We start from the raw sequence: 22,174 nt of genomic DNA on the forward strand, positions 1-22,174 counted from the left end.
CCGTGTTAGCCAGGATGGTCTCGATCTCCTGACCTCGTGATCCGCCCGTCTCGGCCTCCCAAAGTGCTGGGATTACAGGCTTGAGCCACCGCGCCCGGCCGAGACTCTTTTTCTTTAGACTTGCATGTTATTACACATTCCTGATTTTCCTCCTACCCATCTGAGTCTTCTTTATTCCCAGGAAACTTACTGGTGCCTTTTCCTGTCTCTGAATCATACATGTTGATGTTCCTTAGGGTTCAGTACTTGGCCCTCTTCTCCCTAAGGGATTTCTTTCCATTGCCATGGTTTCCAGCATCTCCAGATGATTCTTGCTGCTGCTGAAGATGATAATCACTGGTACTATCTGCCAGTACTACTGTTCTTGATATTTAACATATTCTTCTAATTTTCACATTAAATTTACGAAGTTTGTACTAATATCTCTATTTTACAGATGAGGAAACTCAGGCAAAGAGATTAAGTGACAAGGCCAAAGCCATGCTTAAAAAGTGGCAGAAGTGGCCAGGCGTGGTGGCTCACACCTATAATCCCAGCACTTTCGGAGGCCAGAGGCGGGTGGATCACGAGGTCAGGAGTTAAAAGACCAGCCTGGCCAAGATGGTGAAACCCCATCTCTACTAAAAATACAAAAACAAAAAATTAACCAGACGTGGTGGTTGGCAAGTATAATCCCAGCTACCTGGGAGGCTAAGGCACAGAATTGCCTGAACCCAGGAGGCAGAGGTTGCAGTGAGCCAAGATCGTGCCACTGCACTCCAGCCTGGGCGATAGAGTAAGACTCTGCCTCAAAAAAAAAGTGAGGCCAGGCACGGTGGCTCACGCTTGTAATCCCAGCACTCTGGGAGGCCGAGGCGGGCAGATCACGAGGTCAGGAGACTATCCTGGTTGACACAGTGAAACCCCCTCTCTACTAAAAATACAAAAAATTAGCCAGGTGTAGTGGTGTGCACCTGAAGTCCCAGCTACTCAGGAGGCTGAGGCAGGAGAATGGCATGAACCCGGGAGGCAGAGCTTGCAATGAGTGGAGATCGTGCCACTGCACTCCAGCCTGGGCGACAGAGCGAGACTCTGTCTCAGAAAAAAAAAAAAAGTGGCAGAATTGAGATTCAACCCTGGATGGGCTGGTCCTGAAGCCTGTGTCTTAATCCGTGTGCTGCATTGACACATAAGTCCAAGTCTCTCGGCCATACCTTCCTCTGGAACCTTTTCCACATATTCAGCTGCCTACTTAGCATTTACTTGGATTTATTGACAATGCCTCAGATCTTCATTGGCACCACTTCTAAAACTGTCAAAAACTTCCCTGTCTCAAAAAGTGATGCTGCTCTCCACCCAGTTGTTTCTGGTTTGGAGTCATCTTTGTGTCTGCCTCCTTGCTCCTCACAGCCAGTTCATTAACAAGCCATTGGCTGGGCGCGGTGGCTCAAGCCTGTAATCCCAGCACTTTGGGAGGCCGAGACGGGCGGATCACGAGGTCAGGAGATGGAGACCATCCTGGCTAACACACGGTGAAACCCCGTCTCTACTAAAAAATACAAAAAACTAGCCAGGCGAGGTGGCAGGCGCCTGTAGTCCCAGCTACTCGGGAGGCTAAGGCAGGAGAATGGAGTGAACCCAGGAGGCGGAGCTTGCAGTGAGCTGAGATCCGGCCACTGCACTCCAGCCTGGGCGACAGAGTGAGACTCCGTCTCAAAAAAAAAAAAAAAAAAAAAGCCATGTTGCTTCTACCATCACACCTCTCAAAATCTCTTATATCATCTCCACTGCCACCACTATAGTCTAGGCCACCAGTACTTGCTTCCATTCTTGTTCTTCAATTTATTCTTCATAGAACAATGAGAATAATCATAAAATGTAAGATCGTGTCACTTCCTAGCTTAAAACTCTCCAAGGGCTCCCATTATGTGTAGGAACAAATTTACACTACATTGTACAATACTCTGTATGAGTAACTTTCAAGCTGGGTTGCATTATTGCCTCCTCCATCCACTAATAGACATTTGGACACGTTTGGAAGAATTTTTGGAAGATGCTTGGGAATGTTAAATGACATTTAGTGGTTGGAAGCACACAGTAAAGGGGGCCTGCTACAGAAGCACTGCCTCCCATGCTCTGGCCACTGCCTACTTGTTCAGCTAGACTCCTGGATTTCCAGTTTGGGTAAATGGTGTTGCCATTGAACGAGGGAGGGAGGTAACTCAGAATAGATCTGGGCAGGGAAGATAATGAATACTTTGTAGATGTTAGTTGGAGGTGGCTATGAGATGTTCAGTTGGAGATATATAGTACCCACTGGGCATATTAAGCAGGGGGTAGGGGCGGTAAGGGTTCTAGCTTGAAGGTACATAGCGGTCACTTTGACAAATACGGATATCCAAACTGGAAAAGTGGGTGAGACTCACCAGGGAGAACATGTAGTTGAAATTAGAAAGTGGGTCTATAGAGTAGTCCCATAGTTAACAAACACGTAAGGGCCTGGCAGAGATAAACCTAAAGCATACACAGAAAGAGCTGCCAGATGGCTGAGGGAGGTCCAGGAGAGTGACAGGAAGCCGAGCAGAATGCAAAGGACAATGTTGTAAGTGACATTTTTTTTATGTGCCAGAAAGGTCCGGTAGGTTAGGGCCAAAGCATCCATCGCATTTGACCCTTTCATTTCAGGTGTATGCGAGTGGGGAGTACAGGGAGGGTGGTAGTGCTGGTAGTGGTGGCAGCAGCTACTACAGGCCACCAAGAAGAGATTGCTCATTTCTGGGGTAGACAGAATAGTGATTGGAGCCCTGAATACAGCATCCAGATCAAAGGTCTATGGAAATCAGAGAATGAGTCCTCAGGTTAAAAGTAGAAGAAAGGGCAAGAATGTCTGGGCCCAGCTATAGACTTGGCTTTGAGCAGGACAGTAATTCATGACAAACTTTTTAATAAAACAGAGTAGGGGAAAGATGGGTTGCTTCCTGAGCTAAGAAAGTACTTATTGACTAGGTAAAGGGAGGCTTGGGCCTGTGGGTGGCGGGGAGGAGGGGACATCTGTGTGGCTCACTGAGAGGCTTCTGGTGCTATTGGGTCCTCTGGCCCTGAGCTCAGCTGCCCTCCTGGTCTGTGCTAGATGTCTTAGAGGGGCATGATGGTTGGCAGTTCATGGAACTGTTTCAAAGAAATGGTTTGAGTAATTTTTTTTTTTTTTTTTGTGGTGATCATTGGATTAGCCAGTGCAGTTAAGGAGAAAAAGTGATGCCAATAATTTTCTTCACAACACTGCAGATTGAAGCAGCTCTTTGCCCTAGACTGTAATTTAATACATGTCAGTATTCTGGGCCTGATGCAAAGCTGTGCACACGTTTTTTGAATTAGTGAGTGAGCGAAACTAGGGCTTTGGGTGATTTGAATTGATTTCTTACTGTTTTATTGCACCTTTGAGAATCCAAGCACATTCTTTTTTTTTTTTTTTTTTTTTTTGAGACAAGAGTCTGGCTCTGTGACCCAGGCTGGAGTGCAGTGGCACCATCTTGGCTCACTGCAACCTCTGCCTTTCAGGTTCAAGCAATTCTCCTGCCTCAGCCTCCCAAGTAGGTGGGATTACAGGCGCATGCTACCTCACCTGGTGGCTAATTTTTTATATTTTTGGTAGAGACAGGGTTTCACCATGTTGGCCAGGCTGGTCTCCAACTCCTGACCTGAAGTGATCTGCCTGCCTCGGCCTCCCAGAGTCCTGGGATTACAGGTGTGAGCCACCTCACCCAGCTCAAGCACATTCTTTGAACATGTGGTGACTCAGTTCTTGCCCTTCAAAATCAGAATCCAAACTAAAAAAATGGAAAATCTTGGAATTTTATTTTTTTAGGGTGTAAGGATCTCTTTAGAATCTCCCCAGGCATGGTGGCTCATGCCTGTAAGCCTAACATTTTGGGAGGCCAAGGCAGACGGATCACCTGAGGTCAGGAGTTTGAGACCAGCTTGGTCAACATGGTGAAACCCCGTCTCTACTAAAAATACAAAAATTAGCCGGGCATGATGGCAGACACCTATAATCCCAGCTACTCGGGAGGCTGAGGCAGGAGAATGCCTTGAACCTGGGAGGCCGAGGTTGTGGTGAGCCAAGATCATGCCACTGTTCTCTAGTCTGGGTGACAGAGCAAGACTTTGCTCAAAAAAAGAATTTCAAAAAGTACGAAATTGCAAAGTTGGGAGTCAAGACCAGCCTGACCAACTTGGAGAAACCCCATCTCTACTAAAAATACAAAATTAGCCAGGAGTGGTGGCACATGCCTGTAATTCTAGCTAGTTGGGAGGCTGAGGCAGGAGAATCGCTTGAACCTGGGAGACAGAGGTCGAGGTGAGCCGAGATCCTGCCATTGCACTCCAGCATCCAAAGAACAAGAGCGAAACTCTGTCCCTGCCAAAAAAAAAAAAAAAAAAAAGAAATGCTGAGTCTCAGATCCCACCCTTTTCGATCACAATATACATTTTGATATAATCCCCAAGTGATTTGTTTGCACATTAAAGATTGTGGGGGCCGGGTGCAGTGGCTCACGCCTGTAATCCTAGCACTTTGGGAGGCTGAGGCAGGTGGATCACCTGAGGTCAGGAGTTCGAGACCAGCCTGGCCAACATGGAGAAACTCCGTCTCTACTAAAAATAAAAAAATTAGCCAGGTGTGGTGGCACACACCTATAATCCCGGCTACTCGGGAGGCTGAAGAAGGAGAATTGCTTGAACCCGGGAGGTGGAAGTTACAGTGAGCTGAGATTGTGCCACTGCACTCAAGCCTGTACTACAGGAGCGAGACTCCATCTCAAAAAAAAAAAAAAGAAAAAGACTGTGGAAGCAGTGATTTGAGCCAGTAGTTCTCAGCGGTGACCAAACATTAGAATTACTTTTTTACTCGAGGAGTTCTTTTGTTTTGTTTTGTTTTGTTTTTTATTTTTCCGAGACAGAGTCTCGCTCTGTCACCAGGCTGGAGTGCAGTGGCGCAATCTTACTTGAGGAGTTTTTATACGATTGATAACTTTGCTCCCCCTCAGAGAGATTCTGGGGTAAGTCTGGCTATTAGTGTTTTTAAATAAAAGATTTGACCGGGCACGGTGGTTCACGCCTGTAATCCCAGCACTTTGGGAGGCCGAGGCGGGCAGATCACCTGAGGATGGGAGTTCAAGACCAGCCTGACCAACATGATGAAACCCTGTCTCGACTAAAATTATAAAATTAGCTGGCCGTGGTGGTGCATGCCTGTAATCCCAGGTACTCGGGAGGCTGAGGCAGGAGAATCACTTGAACCCGGAAGGCGGACATTGCAGTGAGCCGAGATTGCACCATTGCACTCCAGCCTGAGTGACTAGAGCGAAACTCCGTCTAAAAAAAAAAAAACATTTAAAAGTGCAGCCAAAGCTGAGAATCACTGCACTAGCCCAGTTGCAGTGCTGCTTTTGCTGTCCCTGGGGCAGGAGGTAGAACTGCAAAGCTTCTTAAAAGTAGGACAGCAAGGAGTAGAGAAATATTTTCTTAAATAAGTGAACTACACATAACAATTTTCTGGCAATTTTGCTGAAGGATCTAATATAAAACACTATTGACACATTTTCATGGTTTCTTTCCTATAGGCTCAAACTGTCCAGGTTGCTGAAGTTGAACCACAGTCACAGCCACAGCCTTCCCCAGAACTTCTGCTTCCAAATTCTTTGAAGCCAGAAGAAGGGCTTGAAGTATGGAAAAACTGGGCCCAGACCAAGAATGCTGAATTAGAGAAGGATGCTCAGAACAGATTGGCACCCATTGGGAGTGAGTGTCTGGGAAGAAGAGTGGGCTCTGTCTAAAATGCAGTGGTACTGAAGTAACAGGAGGACAAAATGGCAGAAAAGTGGTATCCCCTATCTGGGGGAAAAGAGAGCAACATCTGTAATAGTATGTTGAATTCAGTCCTAGCAACAAGCAGTACTGACCCTGTGTACATAATAAGCAGGATGTGTGGAGTTTGCGCAAAACCAGGCATTTTTAGACATATGGGTTTCAGGAGTTGACCCTACCAGACCTGAACACAGTGGCTTCTGGGAGGAAATGGGAACCAGGTAGTAGGCACTCACTCAAGCCCTTCTTTCTTGGCATTAGGCTCATATACTCACATGATAGGCCAGTTCTGACATTACAGGCGTGAAACATTACAGTAGATACAAGTGACCATTTCTGTCCCAGCACCCTCATGGGCAGTATGTGTTCTGAGCCTTCCAGATATGGACCCCCAGGACCTCTATTCGTCCTGGGTTGCCAGGACCTCCATTCATCTTTGGGGCTTTCGTTGCAGGGCGCCAACTGCTGCGATTCCAGGAAGATCTCATCTCCTCTGCTGTGGCAGAGTTGAATTATGGGCTCTGTCTAATGACACGGGAAGCTCGAAATGGAGAAGGTGAACCCTATGACCCAGATGTGCTGTACTATATTTTCCTGTGTATTCAAAAGGTAGGAAACAGATCTTCATGAGAACATGTTTGAGCTGTGTTCCTGTTGGATGTTTGCTAGTTTAGTTAATAAAATGACAAACAAGAAGTTAAAATAAGGAAGTTCTCTTTCAGGTATATAATGAGTTTTAAAATGCACATTTTTTAAAGTTTTAAAAACCTACATGTTCACTTTAGAAAATAAGAGCCGGGGCCGGGCGCTGGTGGCTCACGCCTGTAATCCCAGCACTTTGGGAAGCCGAGGCAGGTGGATCACTTGAGGTCAGGAGTTGAAGATGACCAGCCCGGCCAACATGGTGAAACCCCTATCCACTAAAAATACAAAAATTCACCAGGTGTGGTGGTGTACGCCTATAATCCCTGCTACTTGGCAGGCTGAGGCATGATAATCGCTTGAACCCGGGAGATAGAGGTTGCAGTGAGCTGAGATCACAGCATTGCACTCCAGCCTGGGTGACAGAGCGAGACTCTGTCTCAAAAATTAAAAAAAAAAAAAAAGAGGTCGGGCGTGGTGGCTCAAGCCTGTAATCCCAGCACCTTGGGAGGCCGAGACGGGCGGATCACGAGGTCAGGAGTTCGAGACCATCCTGGCAAACACGGTGAAACCCCGTCTCTACTAAAAAATACAAAAATCTAGCCGGGCGAGGTGGCGAGCGCCTGTAGTCCCAGCTATTCGGGAGGCTGAGGCAGGAGAATGGCATAAACCCGGGAGGTGGAGCTTGCAGTGAGCTGAGATCCAGCCACTGCACTCCAGCCTGGGCAACAGAGCAAGACTCTGTCTCAAAAAAAAAAGAAAAAAAATAAGAGCCAAGCGAGATGTCTCACACCTGTAATCCCAGAACTTTGGGAGGCTCAGGCAGGAGGATCGCTTGAGCCGCAGGAGTTTGAGACCAGCCTAGGCAACATAGTGAAACCCCATCTCTACAAAAAATTAGCTGGGTATGGTAGTGCGTGCCTGTAGTCCCAGCTGCTTGGGAGGCTGAGGTGGGAGGATTGCTTAAGCCCCAGAGGTTGGGGCTGTAGTGAGTCATGATTATGCCACTACACTCCAGCCTGGGTGACAGAGTGAGACCCTGTCTCAAAAATGAAAAGAAAAGAATTAGCCGGGTGTGGTGGTGCACACCTGTAGTCCCAGCTGTTTGGGAGGCTGAGGCAGGAGAATTGCTTGAGCTCAGCAGTTCGAGGCTACAGTCAGCTATGATTGTGCCATTGCACTTCATTCAGTCTGGGCTGCAAAGCAAGACCTTGCCTCTTAAAAAATAAATGCATAAAATTAATAATAAAATAGGAAAACAAACATTATTCATCATCCTACTACCTAGAGAAACTTCTGTTATATTATTGGTAATTACCTTGACCTTTTTTTGTGTGTAATTCACAAAGCATTTATGTAACACTTTTCTTTTTGTTAAAGTAAACCTGATTTTCATGAAAGTAATTTATTCAAAACAAAGTCTTGTGCCAGCATAGAACTTTCCTTCTCATTGTTCCCTGCATTAACACTAAATACTTATTTGAAGGAGTCTAGCTAGAATAATATACCAATATAGTTAGGTTTTCAGGACATCTGTGGTGAAGCATAACGGAAATTTGCAGACTGGCAGTTCAAGGGAGCAGAGGTGGATATTTTAGTGCTTGAAGGCTTTTGAGGAGAAATCACAGTATAGTAGAGTAGGGCTTACTGGTTGGGACTCATTCTGTTGGCCTAGTCTTGAGACATGTCTGCCTCCTAGTTTTTTCCTCTCTCGGTGGTCCTAACCTAAGTACTGTGTGAATTGCTTTACATGCTTTCATTCTGTGCTCTCCCCAGTCCTGGAAGGCAGATACCATCATCTCCATTTACAGGCAAGGAAACTGAACCCCAGAAATTAAAAGACTTGCACATGTTATTTAACTTACACAATATCTAATGGAAGACTGACCCTAGAGCCTATTCATGATTTTTGCTAACACAAAACAATGCCTTTCTTGGGTGAAATACCATTCACAACATCTGCCTTATTTACCGAACTCTCAAGAATGTCATGAGAATCAGTCACATGAGCTTAAGCATACTATGGAAGTGTCACATGCTGGTGCCTTAGTTTGTTGAGGTGTGAATGGGTAGGGAAGGATAGTAGTACTGGTAGAAAAATATATTTATTTCCCCTGAAAGCCTTGTTCAGGAGACTACCAATAACTTCTATTAATTGTTTTTCTTTTAGTATCTTTTTGAAAATGGAAGGGTAGATGACATTTTCTCCGATCTTTATTATGTTCGGTTCACGGAGTGGCTACATGAAGTTCTGAAGGATGTTCAGCCCCGGGTCACTCCACTTGGTAAGAGTCTCCCTTGTCCTTGGATATCTTTCCCACCTGGATTTAAGAAAGATCAACAGCTTCTGTGGTTGGCTGTGAAAAGCATGTGAGTGAGGGGGATATAAATCCCAGACTGCAGCAGCATTGGCCACTGTGCTACTTGCCCTGATAGGGAAGAGGCACTGCTCACCAGAGAACCTTGCTGGTCCCAGTGTGGGAAGGACACAGGAACAAGCAGAACTAGTGGGATAGTTACTATCTTTTTTTTTTTCTATTAAAATGTATTGATTAAAGTTAGAATAACAATTAAGAATTGTGGACAGTTTTATCTGTAGAGCATAATTTTTGCTTTACTCACAGGCAGTCTTCTGGACAGCATATTCTGTTGGAACAAAAGCATAGGTTATTCAGTGTTTTTCTTTGTTTGTTCTTAAAAAAAACATGGTCTTGGTATGTTGCTGAGATGGACCTCAAACTCCTGAGCTCAAGCGATCCTCCTGCCTTAGCCTCCTGAGTAGCTGGAGCTATAGGCATGCGCTACCATGCTCAGGTATTTTTGTTTTGTTTTGTTTTGTTTTGTCTGATACAGTCTTGCTCTATAGCCCAGGATGGAGTGCAGTGGCATGATCTTGGCGCACTGCAGCCTCCGCCTCCTGGGTCCCAGTTCAGGCAGTTCTCCTACCTCAGCCTCCCGAGTAGCTGGGATTACAGGCATGTGCCATCATGCCCAGCTAATTTTTGTATTTTTAGTAGAGGCAGGGTTTTGCCATGTTGGCCAGGCTGGTCTCAAACTCCTGACTTTGTGATCTGCCCGCCTAGGCCTCCCAAAGTGCTGGGATTACAGGCGTGAGCCACTGTGCCTGGTCTATTTTTGTTTTTAATAGACTTTTTTGTTTTGAGACGGAGTTTTGCTCTTGTTGCCCAGGCTGGAGTGCAATGGTGCGATCTTGGCTTACTGCAGCATCCGCCTCCCGGGTTCAAGTGATTCTCCTATCCCAGCCTCCCAAGTAGCTGGGATTACAGGGGCATACCACCACGCCCGGCTAATTTTTGTATTTTTAGTAGAGACGGGGTTTCATCATATTGGTCAGGGTGGTCTCGAACTCTTGACCTCAGGTGATCCGCCCACGTCGGCCTCTCCCAAGTGCTGGAATTACAGGCATGAGCCACCACCGTCAACTAATAGACTTTTTTTTTTTGAGATGGAGTCTTGCTCTGTCATCTAGGCTGGAGTGCAGTGGCGCAATCTTGGCTCACAGCAAGCTCCACCACCTGAGTTCACGCCATTCTCCTGCCTCAGCCTCCCGAGTAGCTGGGACTACAGGCGCCTGCCACCACGCCAGGCTAATTTTTTAAATTTATTTTTAGTAGAGATGGAGTTTCACCGTGTTAGCCAGGATGGTCTCGATCTCCTGACCTTGTGATCCACCCGCCTTGGCCTCCCAAAGTGCTGGGATTACAGGCGCGAGCCACCGTGCCCGGCCTAGGCTTTGTTTTTTAGAGTACTTTTAGGTTTCCAGAAAAATTTAGCAATAAGTATAGAGAATTTCCATATAACTCCTTAAGTGTATACCCTCACACGCAGTTTCTCCTATCAGTAACATGTTGCATTAGTGTGGTACATTTGTTACAATTGATAAACCAATATTGATACATTATTGTTAACTATAGTTCATAGTGCTATGAACTATATTATTGTGTTGTACATTCTGGTTTACATTCTGTATCTGCTGTACATTCCGAGTTTTGATAAATGTATGATGACATGTATCACCATCATGATGTCTTATAGAATGTTTCACTGCCCTAAAAAATACCTCTTCTGGGCTGGACATGGTGGCTCACGCCTGTAATCCCAGCACTTTGGGAGGCAGAGATGGACTGATCACTGAACATTGGGAGTTCAAAACCAGCCTGGCCAACATGGTGAAACACTATCTCTATTAAAAATACAAAAATTAGCTGGGTGTGTTGGCAGGCGCCTGTAATCCCAGCTACACGGGAGGCTGAGATAGGAGAATTGCTTGAACCAGGGATTCGGAGGTTATGGTGAGCCAAGATTGTGCCACTGCACTCCAGCCTGGTGATAGAGGAAGACTCCGTCTCAAAAATAAAAAACAAAAACCTTCTCACCTGTTTATCCCTCCCTCCCCCAGATACACTGGGAACCACTGATGTTTTTACTATTTTCACAGTTTTCCTTTTCTAGAATATCGTACATTTGGAATAATTCGGCATGTGGCCTTTTCAGATTTACTCCTTTCACTTTCCAATATGCCTTTAAGATTCCTGTGTGTCTTTGGCTGGGCACGGTGGCTCATGCCTGTAGTCCCAGCACTTTGGGAGGCCAAGGCAGGTGGAGCATGAGGTCGGGAGATGGAGACCACCCTGGCTAACATGGTGAAACCCCGTCTCTACTAAAAACTACAACAAATTAGCCAGGCGTGGTGGTGGGTGCCTGTAGTCCCAGCTGCTTGGGAGGCTGAGGCAGGAGAATGGCGTGAACCCGGGAGGCGGAGTTTGCAGTGAGCTGAGATCACACCACTGCACTCCAGCCTGGGTGATAGAGCGAGACTCCAAGACTCTGTCTCAAAAAAAAAAAAGATTCCTGTGTGTCTTTTTGTGGCTTGATAGATTGTTTCTTTTTCTCACTGAATAATACTCCATTGTATGGATGTACCACAGTTTGTTTACTCATTCAGCTATTGAAGGACATCTTATCTTGGTTGCTTCCAAGTTTTAGCAATTATGAATAAAGCTGCTTAAACATTTGTGTACAGGTTTTTGGCAAAGGAATAGACAGATCAATGTTACAGAATAGAAAACCTGGAAATAGAGACACACAAATATAGTAAGTTTGTCATTGACAAAGGAGAAGGGAAATTCAATGGAGAAAGCAGAGAGAATAATCTTTTCAACAAATGGTGCTGGTGCAGGCTGTGCGCAGTGGCTCATGCCTGTAATCCCAGCACTTTGGGAGGTCGAGGAGGGTGAATCACTTGAGATCAGGAGTTCTCAAGTGATGACTGGTGATGACACCAGCCTGGCCAACATGGTGAAACCCTGTGTTTACTAAAACTACAAAAAATTAGCTGGGTGGCTGGGCGCAGTGGCTCAAGCCTGTAATCCCAGCACTTTGGGAGGCCGAGATGGGCAGATCACGAGGTCAGGAGATCGAGACCATCCTGGCTAACATGGTGAAACCCCGTCTCTGGCCAGGCGCGGTGGCTCAAGCCTGTAATCCCAGCACTTTGGGAGGCCGAGACGGGCGGATCACGAGGTCAGGAGATCGAGACCATCCTGGCTAACACGGTGAAACCCTGTCTCTACTAAAAAAATACAAAAAACTAGCCGGGCGAGGTGGTGGGCGCCTGTAGTCCCAGCTACTTGGGAGGCTGAGGCAGGAGAATGGCGTGAACCCCGGGAGGCGGAGCTTGCAGTGAGCCGAGATCCGGCCAGTGCACTCCAGCCTGGGCGACAGAGCGAGACTCCGTCTCAAAAAAAAAAAAAACAAAACCCCGTCTCTACTAAAAACTACAAAAAACTAGCTGGATGTGGTGGCGGGCGCCTGTAGTCCCAGCTACTTGGGAGGCTGAGGCAGGAGAATGGTGTGAACCCGGGAGGCGGAGCTTGCAGTGAGCTGAGATCGCGCCACTGCACTCCAGCCTGGGTGACAGAGTGAGACTCCGTCTCAAAAGAGAAAAAAAAAAAAAAAATTAGCTGGGTGTGGTGGTGCATGCTTGTCGTCCTAGCTACCGTAGATGCTGAGGCAGGAGGATCGCTTGAACTTGGGAGTTCAAAGGTGCAGTAAGCTATGATCATGCCACTGCACTCTGGCCTGGGTGACAGAGCAAGACCGCAACTTTGAAAAAATAACAGTCTAGCCGGACACGGTGGCTCATGCCTGTAATCCCACCACTTTGGGAGGCCGAGGTGGGCGGATCGATCACAAGGTCAAGAGATCGAGACCAGCCTGGCCAACATGGTGAAACCCCCCCCCCCCACTAAAATACAAAAAATTAGCCAGGTGTGGTGGTGTGCAGCTGTAGCCCCAGCTACTCAGGAGGCTGAGGCAGGGAAATCACTTGAACCAGGAAGGCAGAGGTTGCAGTGAGCCAGGAGCGCGCCACTGCACTCCATCCTGGCGACAGAGCAAGGGTCCGCCCCTCCTTGGGTGCAGTGGCTCATGCCTGTAATCCCAGCATTTTGGGAGACCGAGTCAGGTGGATGACTTGAGACCAGGAATCCGACATCAGCCTGGCCAACACATAAAACATCTTCTCTACTAAAAATACAAAAAATTGGCCGGGCGCAGTGGTTCACACCTGTAATCCCAGAACTTTGGGAGGCTGAGGCGGGTGGATCATGAGATCAGGAGATTGAGACTATCCTGGCTAACACTGTGAAACCCTGTCTCTACTAAATACAAAAAATTAGCTAGATGTGGTGGCATGTGCCTATAGTCCCAGCTACTCGGGAGGCTGAGGCAGGAGAATCGCTTGAACCAGGCAGGCAGAGGTTGCAATGAGGTGAGACCATGCCACTCCACTCCAGCCTAGGTGACAGAGTGAGACTCCGTCTCAGAAAAAAAAAAAAAAAAGACTAGCAGCTGGGTGTAGTGTAGTGGCTCACACCCATAATCCTAGCACTTTGGGAGACCAAGGTGGGAGGATCACTTGAGTCCAGGAGTTTGGGACCAGCCTGGTCAACAAAGTGAGACCCCCATGTCATTCATAATAAACGTCTAGTCTGGGCCTGGCTCACACCTGTAATACCAGCACTTTGGGAGGCCGTGGTAAGAGGATTGCTTGAGCCCAGGAACTCAAGACCAGCCTGGGCAACATGGTGACATCCTATCTCTACCAAAAAGTAAAAAACTACACACACACACATATTAAGTATCTGACCAGATACCTCACCAAAAAAAATATATTGATGGCACATGAGTATATGAAAATATGGGCTGGGTGTGGTGGCTCACACCTGTAATCCTAGCACTTTGGGAGGCCAAATGTAGGTGCATCACTTGAGGTCAGGAGTTCAAGACCAGCCTGACCAATATGGGGAAACCCCATCTCTACTTAGAAAAATAGAAAAATTAGCCGGGTGTGGTGGCACGTGCCCGTAATCCCAGCTACTTGGGAGGCTGAGGCAAGATAATCACTTGAACCCAGGAGGCAGAGGTTGCAGTGAGCCGATATCCTGTGCCACTGCACTCCAGCCTGGGCAACAGAATGAGACTCTGTCTCAAAAAGAAAAAAAAAGATGCTCTCGTCAGGTGTCATCAGAGAGTTGCAAATTGAAGTAATGAAATACTACTGTACATTTATTAGAATGGCTAAAATTCAAAACACCAACAGCACCAAATGCTGACATGGATAGGGAGTAACGTCATTTATTGCTTGTGGAAATGCAAAATGACACAACCACTTTGGAAGACAATTTGGCAGTTTCTTACAAAAGTAAACATTGTTGGCCTTATGATGCAGCAGTTGCATTCCTTGGCATGCAGAGAAGTTTAAAACTTGTCTTCATGCAAATATCCGAGTTTTAATCCCTGTTCTGCCATTTATTAAAATGTGTGCTGCTTAACCCTTAAAAAAGAAACTTACTGGTTAGACAAATTTTTTGAGTGCCTACTATATGCAAGGCAGTATTCCAGGTGCCGGAGAATATGATTAATACAGCAGTGAAGAAAATGGAGCTTGCACTACAGTAAGGTGAGACAGTGTATAAATAAGTAAGTTAACTCCAGTACTTTGTCTTTTTTTTTTTTTTTCCCCCCTTGTTTTTTGTGGAGAGCGAGGTCTCACTATATTGCCCAGGCAGGTCTCCAACTCCTGGGCTCCAGCTGTCCTCCCACCTCTGCCTCCCTAAGAGCTGGGATTATGGGCATGAGCTACTGCGCCTAGCAACTTAAGTACTTTGGAGAACAGAACACAAAGGAATGGAAAGGGTTAAGACTATTACAAGGGAGGGCTATCGTTGGAACAGAGACATGAGTGACTACATCACTCTACATAATTTAGAAGTTTTCAAGCTAAGTATGGATATGCAGAGTTCACTTTTTAGTCTGTTACTATGGATAAATAAAATAAACAGAATAGATTAATGAATTCCCCCATGTACCCATTTTCCATGGCAAATCTTTTTTTGTTGCTGTTTTTTTGTTTTTGAGACGGAGTCTCACTCTGTCGCCCAGGCTGGAGTGCAGTGGCACGATCTCGGCTCACTACCTCTGCCTCAGGTTCAAGTGATTCTCGTGCCTCAGCCTCCCAAGTAGCTGGAATTACAGGCGTGTGCCACCAAGCCCATCTACTTTTTATATTTTTAGTAGAGACGGGGGTTTCACCATGTTGACCAGGCTGGTCTCAAACTCCTGACCTAAAGTGATCCACCTGCATCAGCCTCCCAAAGTGCTGGGATTACAGGCATGAGCCACTGAGCCTGGCCTGTTGCTGTTTAATTACTTTTTGTTTGTTTTTAAGTTTATTTTTTCCATTTTAACCTTTATGTATACCACCACCTGTTTCCCCTCTCCTGTACTGGAAGTAAATTCCAGATACTTTATCCATACTTTTTTTTGTCTCAAGCCTCTGAATAGCTGGGATTACAGGCACCTGGCCAGGCTGGTCTCGAACTTCTGGCCTCAAGTGATTGGCCCACCTCGGCCTCCCAAAGTGCTGGGATTTCAGGCATGAGCCACGGGACCCAACCTATCATACTTACTTATTTATTTACTTGTTTGTTTATTTGAGACAGATTCTCATTCGCCTAGGCTGGAGTGCAATGACAGGACCTCGGCTCACTACAACCTCTGTCTCCTGGGTTCAAGTGGTTCGCCTGCCTCAGCCTCCCAAGTACCTGGGATTACAGGCATGTACCACAACACCTGGCTAATTTTTGTATTTTTAGTAGAGATGGAGTTTAATTTCACCATGTTGGCCAGGCTGGTCTTGAACTCCTGACCTCAGGTGATCTGCCCACCTCAGCCTCCCAAAGTGCTGGGATTACAGGCGTGAGCCACCGCTTCTGGCCTGGTTGTGTCTTTTAATATTTACTTTTTATTTATGTATTTATTTATTTTGAGATAGAGTCTCACTCACTTTGTCGTCCAGCCTGGAGTGCAGTGACATGATCTTGGCTCACTGCAACCTCCGGCTCCTGGGTTCAAGCAATTCTCCTGCCTCAGCCTCCCAAGTAGCTGGGACTACAGGCGCACACTGCCACACCCGGCTAATTTTTTGTAGTTTAGTAGAGACAAGGTTTCACCATGTTGCCCAGGCTGGTCTTGAACTCCTGACCTCAGGTGATCCACCCGCCTCGGCATCTCAAATTGCTGGGATTACAGACGTGGGCTACGGAGCCTGGCTCATACTTTAAAAAATAATTTTAAAAAATGACTGGGCATGGTGGCTCACGCCTGAGTTCCCAGCACTTTGGGAGGCCAAGGCGGGTGGACCACGAGGTCAGGAGTTCGAGACCAGCCTGGCCAATTATGGTGAAACCCTATCTCTACTAAAAAAAATGCAAAAATTACCTGGATGTGGTGGTGGGAGCCTGTAATTCCAGCTACTCGGGAGGCTGAGGCAGTAGAATCACTTGAACACAGGAGAGGCAGGGGTTGCAGTGAGCCGAGATCGCACCATTGCACTCCAGCCCAGGTGACGGTGCAAGACTCAGTCTCAAAAATAAATAAACAACAAAAAAAGGTAAATCCATAATGTAATTAAAATCTACCCTTTGTTAGGCCGGGTGCAGTGGCTCATGCTTGTAATCCCAGCACTTTGGGAGGCTGAGGCGGGCGGATCATGAGGTCAGGAGATCGAGACGGTCCTGGCTAACACGGTGAAGCCCCATCTCTACTAAAAATACAAAAAATTAGCTGGGTGTGGTAGCGAGTGCCTGTAGTCCCAGCTACTTAGGAGGCTGAGGCAGGAGAATGGCGTGAACACGGGAGGCAGAGCTTGCAGTGAGCCGAGATGGTGCCCCTGCACTCCAGCCTGGGTGACAGCAAGACTCCCTCTTAAAAAAAAACAAAAAAAAATCTACCCTTTATTAAAATGTTTAATAGTCTTACACATTTCATTATTTTGATTTATCTGAATCAAGGTCAAAATTAAGTCTACATATTGAATTTGGCTTTTTTTTTTCCTTGAGACAGAGGCTTGATCTCGGCTCACTGCAACCTCTGCCTTCCAAGTTCAAGCGATTCTCCTGCCTCAGCCTCCTGAGTAGCTGGGATTACAGGCGCGCACCACCACACCCAGATAATTTTTATATTTTTAGTGGAGACAGGGTTTCACCAGGTCAGGCTGGTATCGAACTGCTGACCTTGTGATCCATCCGCCTTGTCCTCCCAAAGTGTTGGGATTAGAGGGGTCAGCCACCATACCTGGCCTTTTTCTTTTTTTCTTGAGATGGAGTCTTCTCTGTCGCCCAGGTTGCAGTGCAGTGGTGCAATCTTGGCTCACTGTAACCTCCCTCCTGGATTCAAGTGATTGTCCTGCCTCAGCCTCCCGAGTAGCCGGGACTACAGGTGCCTGCCACCACAGCTAGCTAATTTTTGTATTTTTAGTTGATACGGGGTTTCACCATGTTGGCCATGCTGGTCGCGAACTCCTGAGCTCAGGCAATCTGCCTGCCTCAGCCTCCCAAAGTACTAGGGTTACAGGTGTGAGCCACCTTGCTTGGCCTTAATATTTACTGTTCATCTTAATTTCCCCCTCCCTTTTGTCTTACAGTATATTCATGAAAGAAACTAGCCTTTGAAATTGTCGCACAGTCTAATTTTTGCTGATTGCTCGCTGTGGTGTAGTTTAACATATTCTTTTTCCCCATGTATCTACAGTTGATTGGTAATTGAATATACAGATTGATTCCAGATTTTTGTTTTGTTTTGTTTTTGGCAAGATTACTTCATAGTTGGCCTTTCTTTGATCACAATGCCCAAATGTCTGAATCCACTGATTCTTTATGGGTCACAGAATAGTATTCTAATGTTATTATTACTTAATAATTACTTGGAATATAATGAAAAACTTTCCCTCGTTTTTTTTTTTTGTTTGTTTGTTTTTTTAAAGAGACAGGATCTCAATTTATCACCCAGGCTGGATTGCAGTGATGGGAACACGGACGGCTCACTGTAGCCTCAACCTTCTGGGCTCAAGCAGTCCTCCCACCTCAGCCCTCCATGTAGCTGGGGGCTACAGGCATGTGCCACCATGCTTGGCTAATTTTTGTATTTTTTGTAGAGATGGGGTTTTACCACGTTGCCCAGGCTGGTCTCAAACTCCTGAGCTTAGGCGATCCACACACCTCAGCCTCCCAAAGTACTGGGATTACAGGCGTGAGCCACTTCCTGGCCCTAACTTTCCCTGTTTAACTCTTTAGAGTCATAATGGTATAGACTGGTAAGTTTTGTATAGAAGAGGCAGGGTTAACGGCTTTTTTTTTTTCTTTTTTTCTTTGCTTAACCAGTTTTCACAAAAATGAGTTAGTTCATCAGCTTCCCTCAGTGATGTCCAATTAAGGTTTTCTTGTTTACAAGAGTCATTGTGAACTTACAGATTTAAACATATTTAATGAGATTCAGCTGATTGCAGACATCTCTACTGATGTACAAATGTCCCATCATTGGCGATTAGGAGCCTCTTTAAATTGACCCCTAAGTCCTTTCGACATGACTCTAATAGTCTTTCTTAATTTCTGACTTAACAGAATGTTTCAGTCCCATCTTGGACATTTCTTGTTCTAATGTAGAAACCTTCAGTTCTGGAGCCTGGTTGCTTTTATTGGGGCCTGGTATTTCAGTGCCTTACTTCAGTGGGCAGAACTAGAAATTGTTTTTAAAGATAAAATACATCATTTTGGTGCTTATAGTTCAGATTCAGAATTATAAGGCTACTACCTAGGTTTTTTTAATCTATAGCCCCTTACTTCCATGTAGAGTCAGTAGAGTCTGTTTTATTTTATTTTGATTTATTGTTTTATTTTGAGACAGGGTCTTGCTGTGTTTCCCAGGCTGGAGTGCAGTGGCACAATCTTGCCTCACTGGAACCTCTACCTCCTGGGCTGAAGCAATCCTTCTACCTCTCAGCTTCCCAAGTAGCTGGGACTACAGGTGCACACCACCACACCTGGCTAGTTTTTATATTTTTTCATAGAAATGAGGTTTTGCCATGTTGCCTAGGCTGGTCTGAAATTCCTGGGTTCCAGTGATCCTCCTGCCTTGGCCTCCCAAGGTTACACCCATGAGCCACCATGCCCGGGCCATTTTACTTTTTCTTACAGGGTCTTGCTTTGTCTCCCAGGCTCAAGTACAATGTTGCGATCATAGTTCACTGCTGCCTTGCCCTGTTGGGCTCGAGCTGGGACCCAGGCTCGAGCGGTTGCACTCAGCTTTTTTTTTTTTTTTTAAGTTTTTGTATTGACGTGGTCTCCCTGTGTTGCCCAGGCTGGTCTTGAACTCCTGGGTTCAAGCAATCTTCCTACCTTGGCCTCCCAATGTGCTGAGATTATAGACATGAATAACCACACCCAGCCAAGTTTATTACAAATTGTAGAGAAGAGAATAAAATTAGAGAAGTGACATCAGAGGGAGCAAATGGCAGAGCAAACCCAGAAAAGTGGAACATGCCAAAGTATGGCAATAATTGTTCCCAGGAGAACAGTTATTTAAAAAAAAAAAAAAGAAGGCCAGGCGTGGTGGCTCACGCCTGTAATCCCAGAACTTTGGGAGGCCAAGGTGGGAGAATTGCTTGAGCCCAAGAGTTGAAGACTAGCCTGGGCAACATAGCAAGACCTCATCTCCACTAAAAATCAAAAAAATTAGTCAAGTGTGATCGCGCACACCTGTGATCCCAGCTACTAGGGAGGCTGAGGTGGGAGGATTCCTTGAATCCTTCTTTGCTGAGAAGGGCCGTTTTCTGCTCATCCTGGATCTTGGGGGCTTCAGATACGTCTAAGAGCAGAAAAGCTTTTCCCATTGCCACTGGGTCACAAAATAGCTGAAAAGTATACAAAAAATAGAGTCAGAACTGCCTTGAAGAGATGGAAGTGCACTACTCTAGTTAGAGAGCCAGCTTTGTTCTGGCAAGAGCACAGAACACAGAAGAGGAGTGTATTGGGCAGAATGTTCTTTTTTCTGCTTCCAGTAAGTGTCATAACACTGTGCTTACTTGGAGAATCCCGAAACCCTGCAGGAAAATACTGTTGCCTGCTGCTATTTCATTATGCACTCAGTGCACAAACATGTGCATACTGACTGACTTCAGCACATGAAAGGGGCCTTGGTGGTCATGTCAAATGTTATCTTTCTTTGGTGCAGACCTGGCTGACCAGGGTTCTTGTTCAGATTATTGACCTTTGTCCATGCCTAGCTCTGGGTTCACTTATGAACCAGGGTCTTACAGTAACACCAGCTCTGTGGGGGGATCTTGTAATAGTTCAAATACTGTCATATTGGCTAGGCGTGGTGGTTCACGCCTGTATTTCTAACTGTTCAGGAAACTGGCAGGAGGAGTCTTTGAGCCCAAGAGCTCAAGGCTGCAGTTAGCCATGATTGTGTCACTGTACTCTAGCTGGGGTGACAGAGCAAAACCTCATCTCTTTTTTTTTTTTTGGAGACAGGATCTCATTCTGTCACCCAGGCTTAAAGTACAGTGGTGGATCACGGCTAACTACAGCCTTGACCTCCCAGGCCCAAGGAATCCTCCCACCTCAGCCTCCCTAGTAGCTGGGATCACAGGTGTGTGCCATCACACTCGAATAATTTTTTTGATTTTTAGTGGAGATGGGGTCTCGTTATGTTGCCCAGGCTGGTCTTCAACTCTTGGGCTCAAGCAGTTCTCCCACCTCAGCCTCCCAAAGTTCTGGGATTACAGGCGTGAGCCACCATGCCTGGCCTTCCTTTTTTTAAAAGACTGTAGAAGAGACCCTGTATCTTAGCAAAAAATAATAATAATTTTTTAAAAAATCCCCCAAAGAGTATCAATCTCCTGTTTATCTAGAGAATTAATGACAATAGCCTTGCTTTTTTTTTTTTTTTTTTTTAATTGAGACGGGAGTCAGGCTCTGTCGCCTAGGCTGGAGTGCAGTGGTGCAATCTCAGCTCACTGCAAGCTCTGCTTCCAGGGTTCACACCATTCTCCTGTCTCAGCCTCCCGAGTAGCTGGGACTACAGGAGCCCGCCACCACACCCAGCTATTTTTTGTATTTTTAGTAGAGACGGGGTTTCACCGTGTTAGCCAGGATGGTCTTGATCTTCTGACCTCATGATCCACCCGCCTCGGCCTCCCACAGTGCTGGGATTACAGGCGTGAGCCACCGCACCCGGCTGGCCTTGCTTTTTAGAGACGGTTGAAACGAGAGAATACTTGGTAAGGCAAACGGGCGTGCATGCCAGTTCTTTGGGTCCTGGACCACCTTTGAAAATATGCAAAGCTCTGTACACTCTCAGAGAAGTATGCATATATGCAGAGTTTGGTTTATAGTTTTCTGTACTTCACTGTCTCTGAGGGCAGTCTTTTTGCCCTGTGTTAGCCTTGGATTAGAGGGTAACAACAATCATGTAAGGCTGTGGTTCTCAAGTGTGGTGTTAGAAATACTTATCATCAGGTTCCACCTCAGAAACAGGTTGGGACCCAGCTCTCTGTGTTTTAACAAGCTTTCCAGATGATTTTTGCCACACTTTAGGGAGAGTCCCCTGATGAAATTTGTACTCCTGTGTGGTCCTTATGCTTCACACCTCCCATATTGTGCCTTTGAGAGATCACCTGCCATCCTCTTGTTGTAACAGTACTCTATTCCTCCTAGGCTATGTCTTGCCCAGCCACGTGACTGAGGAGATGCTGTGGGAGTGCAAGCAGCTTGGGGCTCACTCCCCCTCCACCTTGCTGACCACCCTCATGTTCTTTAATACCAAGTAAGTGTTCTAGAGGCTCCACTGCTGGCATCTGTCCAGTGAAGAGTGTAGAAACTATCCAAGAGGCCTTCTGAATTCCTCTGACATATATTTGAGAAACTGGGCTACTGAAAGCCCTAACCCCACTTGGCTGCATTTTGTTTGGTAACCAGTAAGGCAAACACCCTTGCCAGTCCCCTACCATCCATCTTGATGTAGCTCCTGCACTGGATACTGGTTGGGTACAAGCCTGCCCAGATCTTGGGAATGTGGGTGGTGGCTTCTCTGAAGCACCAGTAGGCAGAGGATGAGTCATGGTATCCTCCCGGCACCCCTCCCTCTGCCTTGCATTTTACTTGTGATCCAGGTACTTCCTATTGAAGACAGTGGACCAGCACATGAAGCTGGCCTTCTCCAAGGTCTTGCGACAGACAAAGAAGAACCCCTCTAATCCCAAGGATAAAAGCACGAGTATCCGGTACTTGAAGGCCCTTGGAATACACCAGACTGGCCAGAAAGG

The 22,174-nt window shown here is 46.3% G+C and overlaps 1 protein-coding gene across 7 annotated transcripts in view; it reads left to right on the plus strand.

Annotated features, from left to right (window-relative positions):
• QRICH1 (glutamine rich 1) overlaps positions 1-22,174 on the plus strand; it is a 69,107-nt gene that overhangs the window by 43,988 nt on the left and 2,945 nt on the right. For all 7 annotated transcript variants that reach the window (XM_025376405.1, XM_025376404.1, XM_025376409.1 and 4 more), the window contains 5 exons: positions 5,601-5,778; positions 6,299-6,453; positions 8,657-8,771; positions 21,567-21,675; positions 22,022-22,173. In XM_025376405.1, the coding sequence (XP_025232190.1) occupies positions 5,601-5,778; positions 6,299-6,453; positions 8,657-8,771; positions 21,567-21,675; positions 22,022-22,173 (709 nt within the window). The remainder of the gene's footprint in view (positions 1-5,600; positions 5,779-6,298; positions 6,454-8,656; positions 8,772-21,566; positions 21,676-22,021; position 22,174) is intronic.

The sequence above is a fragment of the Theropithecus gelada genome, chromosome 2 (assembly GCF_003255815.1).
Source record: "Theropithecus gelada isolate Dixy chromosome 2, Tgel_1.0, whole genome shotgun sequence".
Lineage (NCBI taxonomy): Eukaryota > Metazoa > Chordata > Mammalia > Primates > Cercopithecidae > Theropithecus > Theropithecus gelada.